Raw genomic sequence first — 21,643 nt, 5'->3', positions numbered from 1 at the left:
AGGACAAGTCTAGAGGGTAAAGAAGTCGAAGCCGCCAGTTTCGTGCAGAAGGGGTCGCAATTTAGCGATAACATCGATGTTCACATTATATTAAACCTAATTTCCCATCTATCTCTGTGTACCAAACTTCTCCATCTCTTTTCTTCACTCTTCGGCCAAGCAAATAACCATGTCTTGCTACAAGGGAAAATACGCCGGTAAAATTTTTGCTCTGCTCTCTTTCTTAATTAAATTAACATCTGGTTGTCTGATCGTAATTGGAATCTTGCTTTGTTTGATCCAAAATCTGTCTCTGTTGATAGATCTTTAATTTTTTTGATCTGTCTCTCTTTTTGTTGGTCTGTAAGGTCTAATTTTATTTTGTTGTTACATATCTTGTTCCGATCTTAGGGGTTGCTGTTAAAAGTTGTGCTCTTTTTTTACGTTTGGTTTGTTATGTTCTTTTGAAGTTTGATCTAGTTGTCTATCTCTTCATTAGCAAAGTCAAATGCTGGATCTCCCGTGTGAGAGTGTTGATACTATTTTCACTACTCTGTTGTTTCAACTAGAATGATTAATTTAATTTTCTGCATGCATTAGGACATTCAATTCTTAATTTTGTAAAATAAAATTTCCATGTGTTGAAAACGTTTTTATGATTAATAGGCTAACTTCCCGATAAGACGAGACATCATGAGCATTATGTGTCTCAACTTTTACTTGTTAATTTGGAAGTGTTCTGTATTTGCCAAATAGCTAATGATTGTTAATGTTCTTTTCAAATGATTGTGCTAGTTTTATTACTCTTTCTGATATGCTGTTCTGAAGATTTTGACTATTTCTTCAAATGCATATTCTCATTAAAGATTCAATATGTTCTCCTTTTTAAAAATTCTTTTTGTTGAATGATTCTTTGTCTATTGTGTACAATTTGTAGCGAAAAAAGTTCCATTTTGATGTAGAATTGTTTCTAGCTCTTATGACTTGTCGAAGGGGAACTGTGAAATCAAAGTTAAAGGCCTTGATTAGGTTTCTTTTTTGTGTGTTCCCCTGATTCCCTCCAATCTTTGATCTCTGCTATTTGATTTATCTGCAGCTCACACAGCTTTCACATATCTGTGCTTCCCAGCTGCTTAGATATTTTCGCTCTATGTTATTATCTAAATTACTTGATTGGAACTATTGAATGTTTAAATTCTGAATGTCGTGTCCTGCTAGTTGGTGTTATATTTGTTAACCGGTCTGTTAGTGTCAATGTGACTACCTTTTATGTTGATGCTTTAATTTTCTATGAACTTCAGTTACCTTGTGTTGTTACTTGTTACTAACATACAACGCATGTTGGAATCGATGCAGATGAGCTCATCGCAAATGCTGCATACATAGCCACTCCTGGTAAGGGTATCCTTGCTGCTGACGAGTCTACTGGCACGATTGGCAAACGTCTATCAAGTATTAATGTTGAGAATGTTGAGGAAAACCGGAGGGCTCTCCGGGAGCTGCTCTTCCTCACACCTGGTGCTCTTCAGTACCTTAGCGGAGTCATCTTGTTTGAGGAAACCCTTTATCAGAAGACTGCATCTGGTAGGTTCATATGGAAAATTTTATTTTGTGTCTCATACAACTGACACTAGTTGTATCTCATACAACTGACACTAGTTGTATGAGGCTCCTTTTTATCTCACAAATTTGTGGACCCAAATTTCTGTGGACCCAGAAGTGTAAGATTGGGGTCCGTAAATTTGTGAGACAAAAAGGAGCCTCATACAACTAGTGTCAGTTGTATGAGACACAAAATAAAACTTCTCGATCATATGGATTGTTTGTGTATTTTCGTGTGTGAAGAATAGATTAATAATATTGCTTACCTGATAATTGCACTTGGGTACTTTATATGTATGATATTCTGACAGTTTTTACTCATATCTGCAGGCAAGCCTTTTGTTGATGTCTTAAAGGAGGGTGGGGTTCTTCCTGGAATTAAAGTCGACAAGGGTACTGTAGAGCTTCCTGGAACCGATGGTGAGACGACTACTCAGGGTTTGGATGGCCTTGCCGAGCGCTGCCAAAAGTACTATGCTGCTGGTGCTAGGTTTGCTAAATGGCGTGCAGTGCTCATGATTGGTGCCAACGAGCCTTCTCAGCTTGCTATCAATGACAATGCCAATGGCCTTGCCAGATATGCAATCATCTGCCAGCAGAACGGTCTTGTCCCCATTGTTGAACCTGAAATCCTTGTTGACGGAGGCCATGACATAAACAAATGTGCTGATGTCACAGAGCGTGTTCTTGCTGCTTGCTACAAGGCTCTCAATGACCACCATGTCCTCCTCGAGGGTACATTGTTGAAGCCCAACATGGTCACTCCTGGATCTGAATCCCCTAAAGTTGCACCAGAAGTGATTGCAGAGTACACTGTACGTGCCTTGCAGCGAACAATGCCAGCTGCTGTCCCTGCTGTGGTTTTCTTGTCTGGTGGTCAGAGTGAGGAAGAGGCTACCCGCAACCTCAATGCCATGAACAAGCTACAGAGCAAGAGGCCCTGGACTCTCTCATTCTCCTTCGGACGTGCTCTTCAGCAGAGCACTCTCAAAGCCTGGGGTGGAAAGGTGGAAAATGTTGAGAAGGCCCGTGCTGCATTCCTCACAAGGTGCAAGGCCAACTCCGAGGCTACCCTTGGAAAGTATGTTGGTAGTTCCAACTTGAGCGAGGGTGCTTCCGAGAGCCTTCACGTCAAGGACTACAAGTATTAGGACAGTTTCCGTTTTCTGCCCTCATTTTGGTTTTTGTTTTGACGACGAGGTTGCAGGATGGTTTACTAGGAGTATGTTTTTTACTGGTCATAGTATGCTAGGCTTTTTTCTCATCTCTCCTTCTGAGGTATGTGAGCGGATTTGTTTAACAAAAGCTTGAGAAATGTCGGCTTTGTGACGTTAAAGGGGTCTTTTTATTATGTTAATCTAGGTTCTGCTATTGGATATTTGCCCTGTTGATTGGGTTTTATAATTAGACTTCAGTTTTGCATGTCTTGAGCTTAATGGCACCCTATTTTCAAATAATTTATGTCATAAATGCTCTACAATTTAGATACAGACGCAGCTTAGGTTGATGAAAGTAGTATGAAATGGTATTATTTTGATGTATTAATGGCTTTTGTTTTTTCTGCAACGGGTTCAAGCCGTGGAAACAACCTCTTGCAGAAATACAGGGTGAGGTTGCGTACAATAGACCCTTGTGGTCCGGTTCTTCCCCGGATCCCGCGCATTGCGGGAGCTTAGTGAAGGGCCGGACCACAAGGGTCTATTGTATGCCGCCTTTATCATTTTACATGTGAACAAACAGACACAAGGGGGCAAGGAAAAAGAAACCGAGAAATGTGAATAGAGAGATGTAAAAGTGTGATGTTAAGCAGACAAGTATTTTAGTGAAGAAGTAATACGTGCTGAATAACCAAGCTGGGAGTAAGAAATCTGAATGGTGCCGAGATGGCACAGCCAATCTCTCAAAATCAACAAAGAAGACAAAGGTTGTCCCAGCAAATCGCGCCAGATCATGCCAACTACCAGTCTTCCATGCTCTAGACTGGCACCAACAGCGAAAGTTAGGTATCTCTGGGAAGGCTTGCTTCCCAAGTCTACCACTCACATGGTGCTAAAATAATAGATACCTGACATCTTAGTCAACTAACATGTTTTTTTTTTACTGCTACATCTATCCATGCACTTAAGCTCTAGCGAAAGCAAGAGAGGAGGGTGGGGTTCATCTATAGCAAGGGATACTGGAGATCACATGTCTAAAGGCTTAGAGCAGAGACTTGTCTAGATGTTCCTTGCCTTAGCCTCAGCTTAACTGAAACAGTAGCAGCTTCTAAGTTGGCATAGTTCACAAAAAACATGCTTCAGAAGTCTCCTCAGGTCCATTTATTCCTTAGCTATCACTGCCTTCAATAGGTAAATCTATAGATTTCATAACTTCCTAAATGCACAATTGATATAGCTCCTACCATGAAACAACCTTCTCTATGAGGATAGAAGCTTTAACGTGTTCTCTTCCAAGCAGATGCCAAAAAGTACTGATCTTTCCTTTTGGTTTGTTCCTCTTAAAAAAGGTTAAAGACAGCAGCCACCTGTTTTTGCACTGTTCTGTTGCTGAACAACTTAGGGGCTTGTTTTGGAACATGTTTGGGATAAACCAGACGATGCCACTAACTGTTAAGGAAAGTAAGAGCCGAGGAAGACAATTCCAGCATATATATCTGTTGGTTTTTGTGGAAAGAAAGGAACCATATATGCATTGTGGGAAAAGCCAACTGCTCTACATATTCTGAAATAATGTATTTGAGCTTGTTAGCTCTCTGGTGTGACCTGAAAATGCATACGAGGTAGATAGGACAATAGACTTTATTAGCTCAATACATTATAATTTATAGGTATGTGTCTTTGTAATGATGGCGACATGATTGAGCTAATTGAAAGGAATGAAGATTCATATCGCCAACCCCGACTTGTTTAGGAATAAGGCATAGTTGTTGTTGTCGTCGTCTATGGAGGGGATACCCCCTTTTTCTAACTACCATCACTATCTTAGCGTTAACTATTCTTACAAATATTTTTTTCACTTATTAATAAGAAACAACACAGCAGATACTATCCTCAAAAAGTCTTATATGCATTTCCAGCAACAACGACCACGTTCTACATATATTAAGTAGTGTTCTACAGATTTTCTTGAATATACGTTCATCGTCTTCGACAACTGAATTCTACATGTATGAAATTCTACCAAACACCTTAGTGCTATATAAACTAGAGAAATCATGCACTTGGATGCATGACTAACTAATCATATATTTTCATGTATAGTCCTTCAATCTATGTTCAAAATTTACCAAACTGATGCCAAAGAATATCGATTAAGATATTAACTACTGTCCTTTCTGCAATACCATATTTTCATGGCTGACGAGTCGTGTAATCCATACTACCCCAATTCACAGGCATGTAATAAAGATGAAAGCTTTTCCACTCAACTAACATTGAAATACCATAGTTTCATCAGTGTCTCACTGCTAATTATAAGAAGTCATCAAAGCAATTGAGAATCAATATAAGAGACACAAAAAAAAAAAAAAAAAAAAAAATACCTCAACCCCACTAAGCTCCTAATATACTACACATATTTCCCTGTGTCCGAGCTGGACCATTTGATTTGTATTAAGTGAAAATTTTAGCTGATACAAACACAATAAAACTGTTAAGTAAGAAATTGGAAAGAAGCAAACCTCCGAAACCCCATCCTACTCCAAAACCGCAACCAATGCCAGCACCTAAACACAATATCCGATTTTTGTTATTTTTTGCATCAGTACATGAAATTATATAAAAATAAAGAAAGACAAGAACTAAAGTCAATCGGCGAGTGAAGATTTATCGTACCGAAACCTACACCAGTACCATTGAAGTTGGTCATCACCATCGCTACCCGTCGAACGAAGTACCAATCGGTGGAAGATTGGGAGCAGTGTCACTGTGCGAGTCCGTACCACCAGGGCCGGTTTGGGCTTGGAATAAAGCCCGTTTATACAAGGCCCAGTGTTATTCTTTTTGGTATTTAATCACAATACCGATTGTGATTTTTAGAGAAAATGACAAAATTAAGTTAAAAATAATTTCTTAAATATGATTTTGAGAAATATTTACCTTTAAAAAATGAGTACTTTTGATATTTGTACATTTAATAAAATTTATGTCAGATTTAACGAGAACGGTAAAAATAATAATTGAAAACACTAAGAAAATCTTGTCAAATCCCAAAATTTTACAATAAATCAAACAAAATATTAGAAATAGACAAGAATAGTGTCCAGAAAAAATGCATCAGACACAAAAAATAAATCAATATACTCCTTCTGTCTGTCGTGGTTGTCTTTTACACGTTCCTTAAAAATATTAATTACGAGAGATTTTTTACTGTTTTACCTTTATTTATGTTTTAAGATATAATCTTACTTCATTTGATATTTACATTGAGGTGTTTATAGTCTTTAAGAACAATTAAAATAGAAAAATAATAATTAATTTAGTCTTACAGCAACAACAACAAATATAACAAATTCAGTATAATCCACAAGTGGGGTGTGGGAAGGGTAGTGTGTGCGTAGACCTTACCTCTACCCTGAGCAGGTAAAGAGGCTATCTTCAATATACCCTCGGAAAAATAATTAATTTAGTCTTGGACTTCTTAAATGACAAATAATTTGAGACAATTATTTTTGGAAACATGATAGATAAATTGAGATAGAGGGAGTAGCAAAATGACAAAAGCTATACCTCTAAATATGAGTTCTGTTATAAATAGAATAGTATTTATGGTGAATGTCTATATTTAGAGAGATTCTAGGGTTCATTGCTTCGTGGCTAAGTCACCCTCTCCCTATAAATAGAGGGTTCTATTCTATTGTAATTCATCCAAATCAATAACAATTCCCTCTCCCTCTTTCTCTGCAATATTGTTCTTGTTCTTTTATTATTTTCATAACACGTTATCAGCACGAGAATCTAACTAATTGAGTAGAAACTTTGAGATTGAGCATAATGATTGTCAATTGTTCTATGAACTTCCTTCATGATTAAATTCTGGATTTAAGGTAAGTATTTTACTTTATTTTCTCTTTTAAATTCTTGACATTCTATAATTTGATTTTAAATACAAGCAATGACAATAAATTTTGATTATAGCTCTAATAAAGTTTGTAACAAATTATAACCACTTAAAGTGATAAAATTTCTATGTCTTGCCATGATCAAATTCATGTATGATTATGAGCATAAGAAGTGGAAACCCGTCCCATTGAATTTGCTCCATTCTCATTTCCTTAAGAGAATGTGATAGCAATGTGTGATAAGTCTGAAAGAAGATAAAATTATTACCGTGAACGTATCAATGGATGTGGAAGTGGCAATAGACGAAATTATAATCGTTATCATTGTGATAATGAGAATAATAAGGATTCTCAAAATAAGCCTTCACTCTGTGAAGTTAATGTTTGTTATCGATTTGACATAAGATTTCGTAAAGCACATACAGATGACTATGGTCCATTCATGATGTGAATGTGAAAACATCTTATTTATGAATACATATTCATTCTTGGAAGAATATGAATGTGCTACAGTGGTAGTGAATATACCACACTCACCTCTAGAAGGAGGTTTGAGATGATATAAGAAATCAATGTCATTATCATGGCATGAATGGTCATTGGTCACGTACCTATTGTACGCCAAAATATTTTGGCAATGTGATTATTAAAGGACAACAATAATGCAAGAAACATATCTCGCATATAATTTTGACCATGACCATAATTGTATAACTTTCTCCTTAAAAGAGATATTCACCATATGGATGTTGATTAATATGTGATAGTACAAAATTAATTGAGAACTCTGCAAAAGTCAATTATACTATTTTGGAGAAACACAATTGATTACCAATAAGGTATTGTGTTGTAGTAAGTCTCAAAGAAACTTATTCAGTTTCCAAAGTATAGCGAAAGCGGTTGGTTATATTGAGACTCTAAATAAAGGAAAGATTTAATATCTTCTATTACTACAACTTGTAGCGGGGTAATATGTATGTGAAAAGCTACCCGTTTTATTCTCCAGTTTGTACTACACAAACAAAAGAATGCCACAATAAAGAGAAGTTTATTAATATAAAAACTCATATCATAATAAACTTGGAGTTTATTGATAATTGCACACGTCATGGTGTAAATTTGAAGTTTATCAATATTGATAATTTATTCAGTTGGCATAATTGGTTTACCCATATCAATTTAAGTATGATGTGCAAAAATAAAAGAGAATTCACATGGGTAAATATTAAAGAACTAGAAAGTTCTTTACGAATTCTCTTATGCTGCATGTTCTCATTAATTAAAATACCAACTAAAATTGGGATTGAATCCCATGAATGCTGGAAATATCAAAGGTGAATATGAGCCCATTCACCTGCCATGTATACCACATAAGATGCGTCTATGAGATGGTTACATGTGCGATTATTAATAACCCACAACATGGTGTTTTGCGAGGTAACTTGCTCAATAATTTAATTTCGAGCATAATTTCCAGATTTTCTATTCAAGAAGTTCATCTTGATAAGTTGGTTTACGTCACAATTGGTTTAGCAAAATAATTTATTAAGTGCCTCTACTTAATAGCTAAACAATTGCTTATGAGAACAAAGTTATCTATATCAGTTTGATAAACGTTATACGCCAAAGTATATTATTTTCTCCACTCACAAGTAGTTCAGGGTCAGGAACCAAATAATTTCATCTTATTATAATTGATGTGCGGTGTATGTTTTGATTAACACCATAACGCACAAAGATAGATTCTCAGAGTTGAGGAAACAAGTAAGTTTTTCTAACATGAGGGGAAGACATGATAAACAGTTGAAAAAAAGTTAATTGGAATGAATTATCATTTGTACATCTAGATCCTCGAATAAGATAATATGAACTTGAAGTTCATAAAAGGATAATTCATTTGCAATATATTGCAAAGCATGCCAGACGCATTTGTTGGCCTAAAGAAAGTAACTATATCTCAATGCAAATGCTCCTATTAGAATAAGTTCTAGAAGGACAAAGTCTATGGTACGCTTAAAGCGTATAGACAAATCGATTTCAAATAAACTTCTTGATAAAGAATATGAGCAAATGATCATAATAAAGGAGGCAAGTGATCTAGAAGATCACATGACATAACACTTCATAAAATCTCATGAGAGATTCAGGTACCTGAATATATGAATGAAGAGATCTCTATTTTATGTTTTTATGAAAAATAAGGAGGTTGGAACCGATATAAAATGTTTGTCGACGACATCTATAATAGCGCTAAGTATACATATGAGGATCTTAAGTCTGGAGAAACAATTCAAGTAGAATTTGGTTTCATATGAAAGACATGTAGTTTTGTACCTGCAGTTCAAACACTTGAAAGTATAAAGTCAATGATATGTGCAATCAGTTTTCGATATCTTATTTGTCTAGCATGACATGAAAACTTGATATGCATATAATTAAAGTCTATTATATGACTTATATGACTTAACTTATATGCCAATCCTTGAAGGATTTAAATCGCTTAAAGCATATACAATTCTTGGTCCTGAAGTACCATATCCTAAATGCAATTTGTGCACATATGTATCTTGCTATAACTATAAGCATGATAGCGTCATAGCGACAATACCTCTATGGAAATATTGAAAAGTCATTCCACGACATTATATGAAGACATTACATCTCTATCAAGAATGATGATTTCAAGGTGTAATATATTCATTCAAGTTAATATGCCTAATTTGTTCATCAAATCTCTAACAAAGATGTTTTGAAAATGGTTCACAAAATTGGAATGCAAATGATTAAGGAATTTGGCTCAACTCCTGTACATTATCTCTCCATTTTCATAAGTGCATATCTAATTCAATGACATCTGTCATCTTTCATATCTAAGGGCCAAAATTTATTTAGACTGACCCATGATTAAACTACATTCTCTTACTGGGTTAGTATCAAAATTGGAAAGAGAAATCCACTATCCGAAAATCTTGCTGGGAATTTCATTTTGATTGGGAAAATATTTTCTTATCAATGGAAATGATTCTTTGGCGCCAGAATGAAGAAAAACAAAAGATTAAACCATTTACAAACTACTACAACAACACAAAATTGCAAGAAGAAAAACGAAATCAGTGGTTGAGCAAAATATTTTTCTGGGTAAAGAGAGACAGCAACAGAACAGGTTCTACTTCAGTCTTACACCTCTTCCGATTTCTGTAGTGTTAAATTAAACCTCTTGTGATTTTTGTAGTGTCAAAATGCCTATGTTAAAAAATGTCTACGATGTGTTTGATAAGATGTCTCAACTGAAATTTTTGAGAATAAAGTAGGAAATTAATATTTAACAATGTGAGAAATTGTATTCCTTACAACACACATAGCAAGTTGAATAATTAAGATTAAAAATTGTTTCACAAAATGCTGATCGAGAAGAACATATTTCTTCCTAGTGGCTATGCCTACTTTCAAACACAAAAGGCAACATGATAGCAGTTTGCTCTACATTTATCACTTGAAAATTAGACTCTATTCAACCTTTTATAGACGCCAATCTTAGTTTATAAGTGAAAAAGTTCAAAAAAGCTAAATTTTATGAATAAGATTGCAGATGACCCCATGTCTTGTAATTCATTATTTGAGACTTTTTTTAAAAGTTTTTCCAAAATTTAAGAATATAGATTATTTGTCATATTCATATCTTTTATAATGTAGATTTATGGAGATATCTAGTGACTCTGAAAGTGGATGTAACGTGCCAATAAAACTTGGCATGGAATTTGATTCAGATGAGCATGCATATGATTATTACAATGAATACGCGGCTGCAATTGGTTTTAGTGTTAGGAAAGAATATGCAAACAAAAACAGAGTACACGGGTATGTGACTTCAAGAAAATTAACATGTTTAAAGAAGGTTACAGAGGTAAAGACAAACGAGATCCTACTGTTCAAAAACATAGAAAGGAAACTAGAACCGGTTGCTTGGCTCATGTTATTGTAAGTCGTCAATCAAATGGGAGGTTTCGCATCACTTCATTCGAAGAGAAACATAACTATCCTCTTGTTCCTCCATCTTTAGTTCATCTGTTGCCATCACAAAGAAAGATAAAAATGGCTCAAGCATATGAAATTGACTTATTAGACGATTCAGGGATACGTCCTAAAGCGTCATTTGATTATGCTGCTCGTCAAGCTGGAGGACAACCTTTTCTAGGCTACACTAAGAGAGATCATAAGAATTATCTTCGTGACAAAAGAACAGATAGTTTGAAACATGGAGTGGCTCGTAGCTTGGTGAATTATTTTGAGAAATGAACTCTAGAAGATCCTGCTTTTCGATTTTCTTTACAATTAGATGATGAAGGTTTGATAACTAATATATTCTGGGCTGATGGAAAGATGATAAAGGATTTTAAGATTTATGGAGATATTGTGTCCTTTGAACATATAGAACAAATAAAGAATACCGACCCTTGGCATTATTTGTTGGTTTGAACAATCATAGGGAAATGGTCATATTTGGTGCAGCCCTTTTATATGAAGAATCTGCTGAATCTTTTGAGTGGCTTTTTAATGCATTCTTTAGGATTATGTCTGCAGAGAAACCAAAGACATTTATCACAGATCAAGATCCCGCAATATCTTTTGCTGTCTCATTAGTAATGCCACAGACATATCATCGCCTGTGTGTATCGCACTTGGAAAAGAATGCATTCAAGCATTTAAATCATGTCTTTAGAGCTCATGCATCATTTCCAGGAGATTTTAGCAAATTGCTTTACCATTATGAGTATGAGGAGGATTTTTTATGTGCGTGGCAGGAAATGCTAGAGAAATATGACCTTGGGGATAATAGTTGGTTGAAAAACACATTTGCTATAAAGGAGAAATGGTCCATGACATATGGAAGAAATACATTCTCAGCAGGTATGCGCAGCACACAATTGAGTGAGAGTTTTAATGGATCTTTAAGAGGATATTTGAAATCTGATCTAGATATTGTACAATTTTTTAAGCATTTTCAAAGATCAGTTGATGATAAGCGTGCTAATGAGAATAAATCAAATTTTGATATGACTCAATGAATATCTATTTTAAAGGTTAAATTTCCTTTATTGGTTCATGCTAGGGAAGTATATACCCCAACTATATGTGATATGTTTCAAAATGAGTGGGAAAGGTCCTTACTTATTTATATAAAAAGCTCCAGTGATGAAGGAGAATTATGTACATATAATGTTAGCACTCATGGAAGTGTTAAGGAGCACGTGGTAACTGTTAAGAGAACATTAACTGAAGTTTCTTGCAGCTGCAAACTGTTTGAGTTTATGGGTATACTATGTAGACATGCCTTAAAGATCTTGGACATACTGAATATAAAGGATATGATTCCTGAACACTATATACTAAAGAGGTGGACAAAAGATGCTACAAACTTGAATAAGATGGATGTCAGTTTGATAGCAAAGGAAACTGATCCGGAAGTTGAAGTTACTTCGAGGTATAGACATCTCTGCCAAACTTTTGTTCAGATTTCCAGTGAAGCTTCAGAATCTATCGAAGGATATGAATTGGTTGCAAATTATGCGAATGAGATAATTTCAAAGTTAAAGGATGTAAAAAAGAGAAAGGAATCTCAAAAGTCAGTTCCAGGCAATGTTATTCAAAATGAGCCGAATGAGACAGTATTTGTTGATAATACAAATGTCACGAAGGTGACCGGGTTAAAAAGAAAGCAACCAACTCGTCGTTCTAATACTAGACCAAAAAGTTTTATTGAAAAAGCCAAGAGGAAAAATCAGACATCATTTTCAAAATCTCCTCAACGCTCTGATCAGCAAGTAGACTATGTTCAGGAGATTCATTTTCCACGTCCAGATGCATCAATGACTATGGTATCTCGCGAAATCTAATTATTTTTTCTTGTTTATTGTTATATAAATTTTTATTTTATTCGTTAAATAATAGGAATTGGCAGAAGGAAGTTTTCCTCCATGGTGCTCTTCACAGTTGTCTCAAGGATCAGCCCATGGAAGTTTGACTCAACTCTTAAGAGTCAGTGAGCAAAACTTATGATGCTTCTCATATTTATTTATTTTCTAATAAGTAATGCTACTCATCCCAATATGTCTTTTTTTCTCTCTCTTTTACTAATTGCAGGATGTTTCATTTCATGATTTAAACAAGTATTCTTAATGTTGAGTGTGGCAGCTTCAGAGAATCAAATATCATATGGTAACAATGATTTATGCGATTATTGTCATCATCTCAGAATTCAAATGTGGGCTGCATTATAATTGTTATTTTCTGACGTTATAACTTGGTTTGTTTGATAGGTTGTGCAATAAAAAAAACCGAACAAAGCGCAAGAAGTGTTGTCTTAAGGCAGTTTGGTAGCACATGATATTACGGCTTAAAGGAGCTTAGAAAAGCTGGCATTCTCCTCTGTGAATTGAGCTTTTTGCATCAACGCTATAAGCATGTAATACACATATGTTGGAATTTGTATGTCTAGTACTATGGAGCTTAGAGTCGCTCCATAGTCATTTTTATTGTCATGAATATTCTTTTATTGATATAGACTTGTGACTCGTATTAGACTTTCTTATCGTATTTTTGGAGATGGAGTTAGTATTATTATGTTGGAAATACTTTGTTGATGAGGATTATAATTTGTTTTGGTGATATTGGTTGATTATGTTGTTGATTCTAATACAGGTTTATTTTGAATGGTCCTAAAATAGGGAAAATTCTGTTCGATATTTCGTAAAATATTGATGAGGCTTACTTAGTGGTATCTGCTCCCAAGTGCCGGTCATGATCCTAATGACATTGCAACATTTTAGTACCAGCTTGCTATTATGAGTTATTATGTTGACCATTTTTAATTGATGTTGTTAGTTCCTTTAAGTAATCATAGAGAAACTATCTTTTTCATCTAGATATATAATATGATTCAATGTTTAACCTCATCGAAGCATTTTTGTATTCAAGTTTCCTCTTCTCAAGCAGCAATTTGCCTTTTCGTTAGTTTTTTTATTTCTTCTTCACCTTAACTTCAATCAATTTTTTTATTAATGCAACCAATTTCGTACTACAAACAAAAAATTATATTTATTTGGTTTCTAAGAAACAAAAAGGTGGAAAACACAAATAAAATTGTTCCTGTGAAAATAAAAAAAGATACGATGCCTGTGAAAATAAAATGTCGTTTGAAAGAATTTAGAATTTGGGGGAAAAAAGATTAAAAAATCCATGAAAGGATTTGATTTGCTGGTACCGTATCCCACTATCCCTGTAAGTAAAGGATTCTACATTTAAAGAAAGGCTGAATTATAGGAATATTTTGTTTTAACCATAGTTTAGGGATTGAGTTAATCTTGGCCTTTGGATTTGAAAGACGATAGATGTCATTAAATTAGATATGCACTTATGAAAATGGAGAGATAATGTACAGGAGGGGAGCCGGATACATGCTTAAGGATGAATTGATGCTCTCATCAGTTAATATGCGTAGTACTCTTTTTTTCTTACAAGGTTTTGTCACATTGGGTTTTTCTTGCAAGGTTTTTAACGAGGCAACCAAAAGGGCGTATTGTTAGATATGTGTACTCTTTTTCCTTCTCTAGAATATTTTTTCCACTGGGTTTTATTTTAGTTAAGGTTTTAACGAGGCACATTATTGTTGAATAGACATTCAGGGGAGTGTTATAAATAGAATTATATTCATAGTGAATGTGTATATTTAGAGAGATTCTAGGGTTCATTGCTTGGTGGCTAAGTCACCCTCTCCCTATAAATAAAGGGTTCTATTCTATTGTAGTTCATCCAATATAAATAAAAATTCTTTCCCTCTAGTCTTTACTTTTCTCTGCAGTACACTTCTTCTTCATTTATTGTTTTATAACAAGTTCTCATTAATTTTATTTTAATATTTTTCGTCAAATCTAACAATCATAATTTCTTAAAAATTTGAAGTGGACAAATAGTTGTTCAAATATATTTAACAGACTATTTTGGATCTACCCAAAACATAAGGGACCATTTTTGGATTTGGACCTTATCTTTTCTAAAATACGAAGCCTCAAAGTTGAGCTGCAGCAGTCAAGAACATCAGGAGGCAACGATCGAGCTACCTCTCCATGGCTTTCCTCTTCCACAAATTTCAAGAGGTCCCCCCCTCAGAAAAAAACAATTTATGTTTATACTTTGCTTCTGTGTTGTTTCTTCTTCATTTCTCTGCTCTCTCGTTCTTTGTCAATGACCATCTTGAGGTCATTTATAATGTGGGGTTGCTTATGGAATTGACACAATTAATTGTACAAAGTTGAATTCTTTTTGCTGCGGGACATAATTTTCAGGCGGTGAAATTCTTGCTAAAAGCCCCACATTCGCCAGAGCTAGAGAGGCAAGGCATCTCCTCTTCCTTTATACTAGGTAAGATTATTTACTTATTGCAAGTGAAAGGCAAAGGGGAGAGGGGGATGTACAATTTGAAAATAGTTAAATTGGTTAGTTGCTGTGCAATTATATATTTTATAAGCATTTCTTTTAAGTAGGCGTTTGGACATGAATTGGTTGATATTTTATTGGGCTCTTTTCACTTTTAGCCCGCGCCAGAAAATATATTCAGTAGCTGAAAAAGTATATAAAATTTGTATATATAACATACAGAATGTATATATACAAAAAATATACATTTATTCGGCTATTATTTTGAGAGGGGCTATATATATATATATACACAGTGTCATTTTTCATATTTTATTCTTGGTTTATGGTTGTGTTGAAATAATTGAATGTATCTTTTTGAATAGTTAAGCTTGAAACTAGTGTAGTTTCGTCTTGCCATGATAAACTTTGCTTTCAGTTACAACCGTTTAGGAAGGAATGCTGATGAAGCTGATGCGGAGGAGATTATTAATATGGCTAACAAGGCCTCCTTAGCTGATCAACAGAAGCAGGTCCACGAGAATGTGCATTCTCAAGTCACAAGCTTTTGCGGGTATATGGATGACATATTACTCCCTGATCATAAGGTCAAAGACAATCAGGCCACATCACCTACAGGCTACAACAACAACTTCTTCTCCTGATAGCAGTGGGCTTGGGTTTGCTGTTGGTCGGAATTCTCCACTACAAGTCGACACTGGTAAGGCATATTAATCTTAATTTTCCGTGCACTTCTGCGTTGTTGTGTTGCGGAAACTTCTTTGGAATTTTGATAGGCACCCTACTTCAGTGTTTGCAACCATTGGATGTCCTGCTTCTTCTTTGTCATGACTCATGACATTACTTTACCTTGCTTCAACTTCTTTGGCTTTATATTTCCAGGATATATCTGGGAATATCGTTAATGCTACTACTTTATCCGGTCATTCTTAAATTAAACATCATTAGCCTTCAACCATTGTTGACGACATTTTTGTTATTGAGGTAGAAGCTGAAATATTACTCCTGCCTGTTGTCTCATGTGGCTGGTAATCACGGAGTTACTTGAGATTTCTGGTTTAGAAAATTACTGAATTATATAGAAGTTGATCAAGTATCTAGAAATTTTAAGATGGATATGCACTTTTTTATACAAACAGAAGGAGGAATAGCCCAGTTAAATCTAGATTCATTAATAGGAGGTAATGCCTCAAAAGTGAAACTTTTCGGGAACTATTCAGTATGCTCTTCTTTGTGCACATCTCCACATGTATTAGGTAGACCACATCTAACGCTCAGCTTAGAACACCTAGAATATATACGGCTACTGAGATCTGGACATAAATTGCTAAAGGAATGGACTAAATATTCCAGTTGAAATGTTACTTAAGCTGTTTCATTTCATTTGGGAGGGGCAAATTTTCATTATTATTTTTCCTTCGAATCATTTATTAAAAAACATGATTCCTAATGAAGTTGGTGGACAGTTATAATGGTGTTAACTTTATGCTTTTGCAACATAGGCAATAACATAAAATCACAGATCATGAGACTCTATGGTGGTTTTGCATAAATTATATTTCAATCTGTTCTTTGCAGTAACTTCATAGCTGCATCGCCTTGGATTTCGATTACTAATAAAAATTTCAGCACAGCTGTACCCGAAACCAAGGCATTGCAGCGCACAGAGGTTAAAGGATGTTATGAGCTACACTCTCGAGGTCAAACCGTCTCAAATTCCACATGAGGATGCTGGGAAAGGTTTATTCTTACATGGTGAGGCCAATATTGGTTCTGTCGTAGCATTTTATCCTGGAGTAGTTTACTCTCCAGCATATTCCCGCTATGTTCCTGGGTACCCCAGAATTGATGCCCAATATTCACATTTGATCACACGGTTGATGGGACTGCTATCAATGCACAGCCCTGGGGTAATGGTGGTGAATCTCGTGAAATATGGGATTGGACTCGTCTTGCCGAACCTAAGCACACTATGCAAGCTGATGCAAAAGGTTCTGACGGAGTTGAGAGGATGCTCAGCAAGCCATTGGTTGAAACACATGTTGGAGGTACCCGTGAAGTGTTGGAAAGGAGAAACCCTCTAGCCTTTGCTCATTTCGCCAACTACCCGGCGAAAGGCATGGTTCCTAATGTAATGGTATGTCCTTATGATTTTCCCCACCGGGCTGCCCTTTATTAAGTTTATACTTAATCTATCTATCTATCTATATCTATATTTATTATAAAAGTAGGAATAATTTACACTAAATGTTGAGAGACAAAAATATCCCTGTAATATTGCTAGACTTTTATGCCTTTAAAAGATTAAAATATTTGTTAACAAACCAAGTTAAAAATGGATGTAGTTGTAAATTTCAAAACTTCTTATTCGATTAACTACACATGAATGTAAAATTCTAATTCGTTTTGAACTGCTATTTTACTCACCGCCAATATGCATATGGTTCAAAGGATAGTATCATTATTCTTTATGAATAGCAATATATGCATGTTAGATGCTTGATTTTTTGTTCAATTTGTATGAAAAACTTATGCTTACTCATATGCTTTATACTTTTTAATAGGTATTTATTAAATGTTGAAACTATAGTAAAATATATTAAATTAAAAGTTTTCGTAAAACAATATATTACGTTGATCGATTTTTATGTCTTTTCAAAGCTAAGTTCCTTCTAAAGACAATTTCATGTTGGATAAGATCATTATCTTATAAAAAGTTTATCCAATATTTACGACTTTAAATCAACTAAAAACTATCCTTAATTACTTATGTGAAATTAGAAACCTAAGATTAAATATACTAAACTTTCCTCTAGGTAAACGTAGAGTACATACAATCCAATTCAGTGGAAGTTAAATCAATTTTATATAGTCAAATATTTTTAAAAATACTGAAATTAAATTTATTAGGAGTAGTTACAAAACTGAAGCAAAATAATATCTTTATAAGTTAGATTTTAAAGTGATTTTAATACTTTTAACTTATCTCTTTAATTCATTTTTTCCCAATATTGTTGTCAAAATTTTATTAATGTTATAAATAGTCTTTTATTTATGGTGAATGTCTATATTTAGAGAGATCTTAGGGTTGCTACTTGGTGGCTAAGTCACTTTTTTCCTATAAATAGAGGGGTTCTATTCCATTGTAATTGATCCCAAATCAATAAGAATTTTCTCTCTATACTTTTCTCTGCAATACTCTTATTCTTCTTTTATTGGTTTTATAACAATTAATGAGTTGTTCGAATTATATAACATATATTTTTTGTTTGTTTTAAGGAACTGAATATTAAACTATATACATTTTCAGTAACAAGTAGCAAGGTTAATTAGAATTTTTAGGTAAGTAAAAATTTATAATTTGTTACGCATTTTGTAATATTTGATATAAAATATTTCCTGCGAGGAACGAACAAAGAGATTAGTACTATATTAAAAGTACGAAGGTCCTTAGCGAAATGTCGTTCGCCTTTTTTATCCTTGGTAAGTGTATTTTATTTTGGATAAAATTGTAATTATAAACTCTAAATTTTCCCTATGGAATAAAACTAAAAATTGCTGTTTACTTCCGTTTTTGTTGCATACGGCTTTCTATATGGAATAAAACTAAAAATTGTTGTTTACTTCCGTTTTTGTTGCGTACGGGTTTTTATTATTATTTAGGTTTAAGTTTCACTTTTAGTTTAGAATTCTTTTGCCAATAAATATATATTTAGTTATGTCTTTTCTTTGTTTAGGTTTAGGATTTACTTTAGATTTAGGATCTTTTGTCAAAATTTTCTTATGCTACACATCTTTTATAACAACTTAATTTTTGTTTTAGTTATTGTATGTAGCTTTATTTCGTTAACAATTTTTAATTTATTTTCTTTTAATTATTGTAGGTATCCTACAATTGATCATTGGAAGAAGCAAAAATTGAGTATCAGTATGAATACGACAGTAACAACGTGTCTAGAGGCAAAAATTATTTGTATTTGACATAAACCTTTTAAATTTTTAATGTATTTTGGAAGTTAAGTAGTAATTATGGTTCATGTATTCTTGAATGACAATACAAATTGAAAAGTTGTTAGTTTTGTGTTTTTTGTTTATAATTTTTCATATATGATTATCAGTTTAATGGCCTATTTATAGATTTTGTACAAGTTGTTTAGACTTTAGATCATTGCATTCCGTAACAAAAAAATAGTTAGACATTCTAACTCATATATCAATTCAAGATTATTTAAACTTATGTTTTATAATTAAAACTGCTAATTGTTGTGCCAGCTCAAGTTGCTCATATTTTCTAAGATTTTATTTTATTAACTTTTTGAGTGATTTTATTATAAATATTACATGATCTAAGAATTGTGTCACTTATAAAGAACAAACATTAACAAGTGGCGTCCTAAATTTTTGATGCTTCCGTTGGTTTCAAGTAAACAATTCTCTTTATCTCATAAAAAAAGTCATTATAGAATACTATGGTACTATTTTAGATTTTTTCATCATAAAATTTTAATGAATATTAATTTTAAGGTATGGTGTATAATTTTTCCGTCTCACTTACAATTTTAAATTTTGCTAAACAGTGAAATTACTTTGACACGAAAACAAGTTTATTATGTTTTGAAAGTTATTTGTCTTTGTTGAAGTTCATCTACGAGTTTATTTTTTCCAATCTTTGATCTTCAAAGATTGAATTTTTCTAAAATAACAATTTACTTTAGGATAATTTTATTGCTTTACCTTTCTTTAATATTTATACTATTTGTGTATTGTTATTAATTGTTTGAAGTTCCCATGATGAAGAGGTCATCGGGTCATAGTCGTCACTTTTGCTGTATAACCTAATAGGCATTTGATTAATTAAAAAGTTGATAAAGTTAAATCATTTGTAAATAAACCTTTATTTTGTATTATTAAAAAAAAACTATACGGAAATAATGGACAGACTTGCAGTATGATATGGTGTTATTTAACCCATGTAGACTAAGTAGTGCATATTGTGGCGCCAATGCATTATGAGATAAATTTACCTACTCTGTTCAATTTTTATTATGCATTCAAATATTTTTATTGAATCTTCCTTTGAATAAAATTTTAAATATTTTGATCGATTTTTATGATTTTACTGCCTTGTTGGTACTAAAATACTTGTGTACGGTTGATTTCAGGTATACTCGCAATGACAACTGAAATAAAATTAACAAACGAACGTGTGAAGTAACGTTTTAAGAAAACCTAATTTTCAAATAAAAGTCTTATTTAAAATAGATTAATCAAAGTAGTACATTGATAAATATTAGAAAATCATGTTGTATCAATGTGCTAATCATATGAAAGCGCAAGACAAAAAATACACTAATTGTATCCAAGGTTCTTTTTTCGGATATTCTTTAATTATCCAATAATTTTAATTTTTACTGCGCTAAAATATAATTAAACTTATTTTTCATTTAAATACATGTTACATTTATTTGGATGATTTTCTATTATACATATTTTATACTTATTGTATATAATTCTTTTATTGAGAGATGCAATTTTCACGTGCAACACACGTATCTTAAAACTAGTTTGACTAAAGGTATTAAGTAATCCCAGGAATTCATACCATAGGCGGGATACTAATACTAGGATAGCTATTTTGGAATATAAGTAAAAATTGACCATATTACCCCTTTATCTATTCTTTTTATTTACCAATTGAAATCAGTGTTAAGCGAAAAGCACTAGCAGGTTGAAATGGAAGATTTATACTTAGTTCTTTTGGAATAAAATTTACTATATTTAAAAATTATATTATTTTAATTTATAATATCTTTTGTGTATGTACTTCTTATTTTGAGAATAAGTTTCTTCAGTTGGACGCCAAATCATTAAAATAACTAAGGTTAAAAATAGAAACAAAATTTATCCAATTTCAAATCAAACACATGTTTTAGAACCATATATCCCATCTTTATCCAATGAACAAAACAAAGTACTAGTATTAAATTATCCAAGGATTACTCATCCCAGGATTATAATCATGGGATAACTCTATCCGCAAACCAAACGACCCCTGAAGATCTTCTAGTTTATAGATTGATGTTGTCATACTATGCATAACCTGTGCTACTTGCATACTATATATGTAATATGTATAACTTGTGCTACTTGAATTTTATGTACAAAATATATACATTCCACCTTAAAAGGCCCCCAATCCATTATTACATTATTAGTGCCTTCAATTAAGAGATTTAGTTACACCCTTTTTCTTTTTTTCTCCTCTTCTCTTTCCTTATTTTCTTCTGCCTTAATATACGGAAATCATTGAAGCTATTTTTCTCCACCCCTCTCTAAGTGTTATCCATTCCGATGAATAGCATGATGATCAGATCTTCCTCCCATATATTATGGGTTTTGGGATCTACGCAACTGCAGAACTAACCACTTATTCATCTCTCTTATTCATATTATATAGGAGTATATGCTTGTTCAGAAACGGATCCAAACTTCTAATTTGATGAGTTAAATCTTTATTTTTTTATCATTATTTATTGCACATTTAAAATTATGGGGTCAACTATAATATTT

The 21,643-nt window shown here is 33.4% G+C and overlaps 3 protein-coding genes, 1 long non-coding RNA gene and 1 pseudogene across 5 annotated transcripts; 4 read left to right on the top strand and 1 right to left on the bottom strand.

Annotated features, from left to right (window-relative positions):
* LOC109242954 (fructose-bisphosphate aldolase 6, cytosolic-like) lies at positions 1-3,003 on the top strand. The gene is made up of 3 exons (XM_019409848.1): positions 1-197; positions 1,336-1,563; positions 1,912-3,003. The coding sequence occupies exons 1-3, from the start codon at positions 170-172 to the stop codon at positions 2,730-2,732; spliced, it is 1,077 nt and encodes a 358-aa protein (XP_019265393.1). The 5' UTR covers positions 1-169; the 3' UTR covers positions 2,733-3,003.
* A 1,980-nt stretch (positions 3,004-4,983) lies between these two features.
* Positions 4,984-5,571, bottom strand: LOC109242948. Its single transcript, XR_002070467.1, has 2 exons — positions 5,415-5,571; positions 4,984-5,305 (listed from the first exon to the last, which is right to left on the bottom strand). It is a non-coding gene; the product is annotated as an uncharacterized LOC109242948 (long non-coding RNA).
* A 3,943-nt stretch (positions 5,572-9,514) lies between these two features.
* Positions 9,515-13,199, top strand: LOC109242952 (protein FAR1-RELATED SEQUENCE 1-like). Of its 2 annotated transcripts, XM_019409847.1 has the most exons (5): positions 9,515-9,803; positions 10,334-12,516; positions 12,590-12,676; positions 12,782-12,856; positions 12,958-13,199. In XM_019409847.1, the coding sequence occupies exons 2-4, from the start codon at positions 11,779-11,781 to the stop codon at positions 12,815-12,817; spliced, it is 861 nt and encodes a 286-aa protein (XP_019265392.1). In that variant the 5' UTR covers positions 9,515-9,803; positions 10,334-11,778; the 3' UTR covers positions 12,818-12,856; positions 12,958-13,199. The 2 variants fall into 2 exon arrangements, with proteins under 2 accessions (XP_019265392.1, XP_019265391.1); XM_019409846.1 differs by having other exon boundaries at positions 9,515-12,516.
* Positions 10,338-10,936, top strand: LOC109242947 (protein FAR1-RELATED SEQUENCE 5-like). The gene is made up of 2 exons (XM_019409843.1): positions 10,338-10,498; positions 10,582-10,936. Exons 1-2 carry the CDS (start codon positions 10,338-10,340, stop codon positions 10,934-10,936), a joined length of 516 nt encoding a protein of 171 aa, XP_019265388.1.
* A 1,460-nt stretch (positions 13,200-14,659) lies between the features above and the next one.
* LOC109242951 lies at positions 14,660-17,626 on the top strand (annotated as a pseudogene).
* Positions 17,627-21,643: the final 4,017 nt, after the last annotated feature.

Source organism: Nicotiana attenuata, unplaced genomic scaffold (assembly GCF_001879085.1).
Source record: "Nicotiana attenuata strain UT unplaced genomic scaffold, NIATTr2, whole genome shotgun sequence".
NCBI lineage: Eukaryota > Viridiplantae > Streptophyta > Magnoliopsida > Solanales > Solanaceae > Nicotiana > Nicotiana attenuata.
Note: the sequence above shows the minus strand (reverse complement) of the source record. Positions and strands in the feature narration are given on the sequence as shown.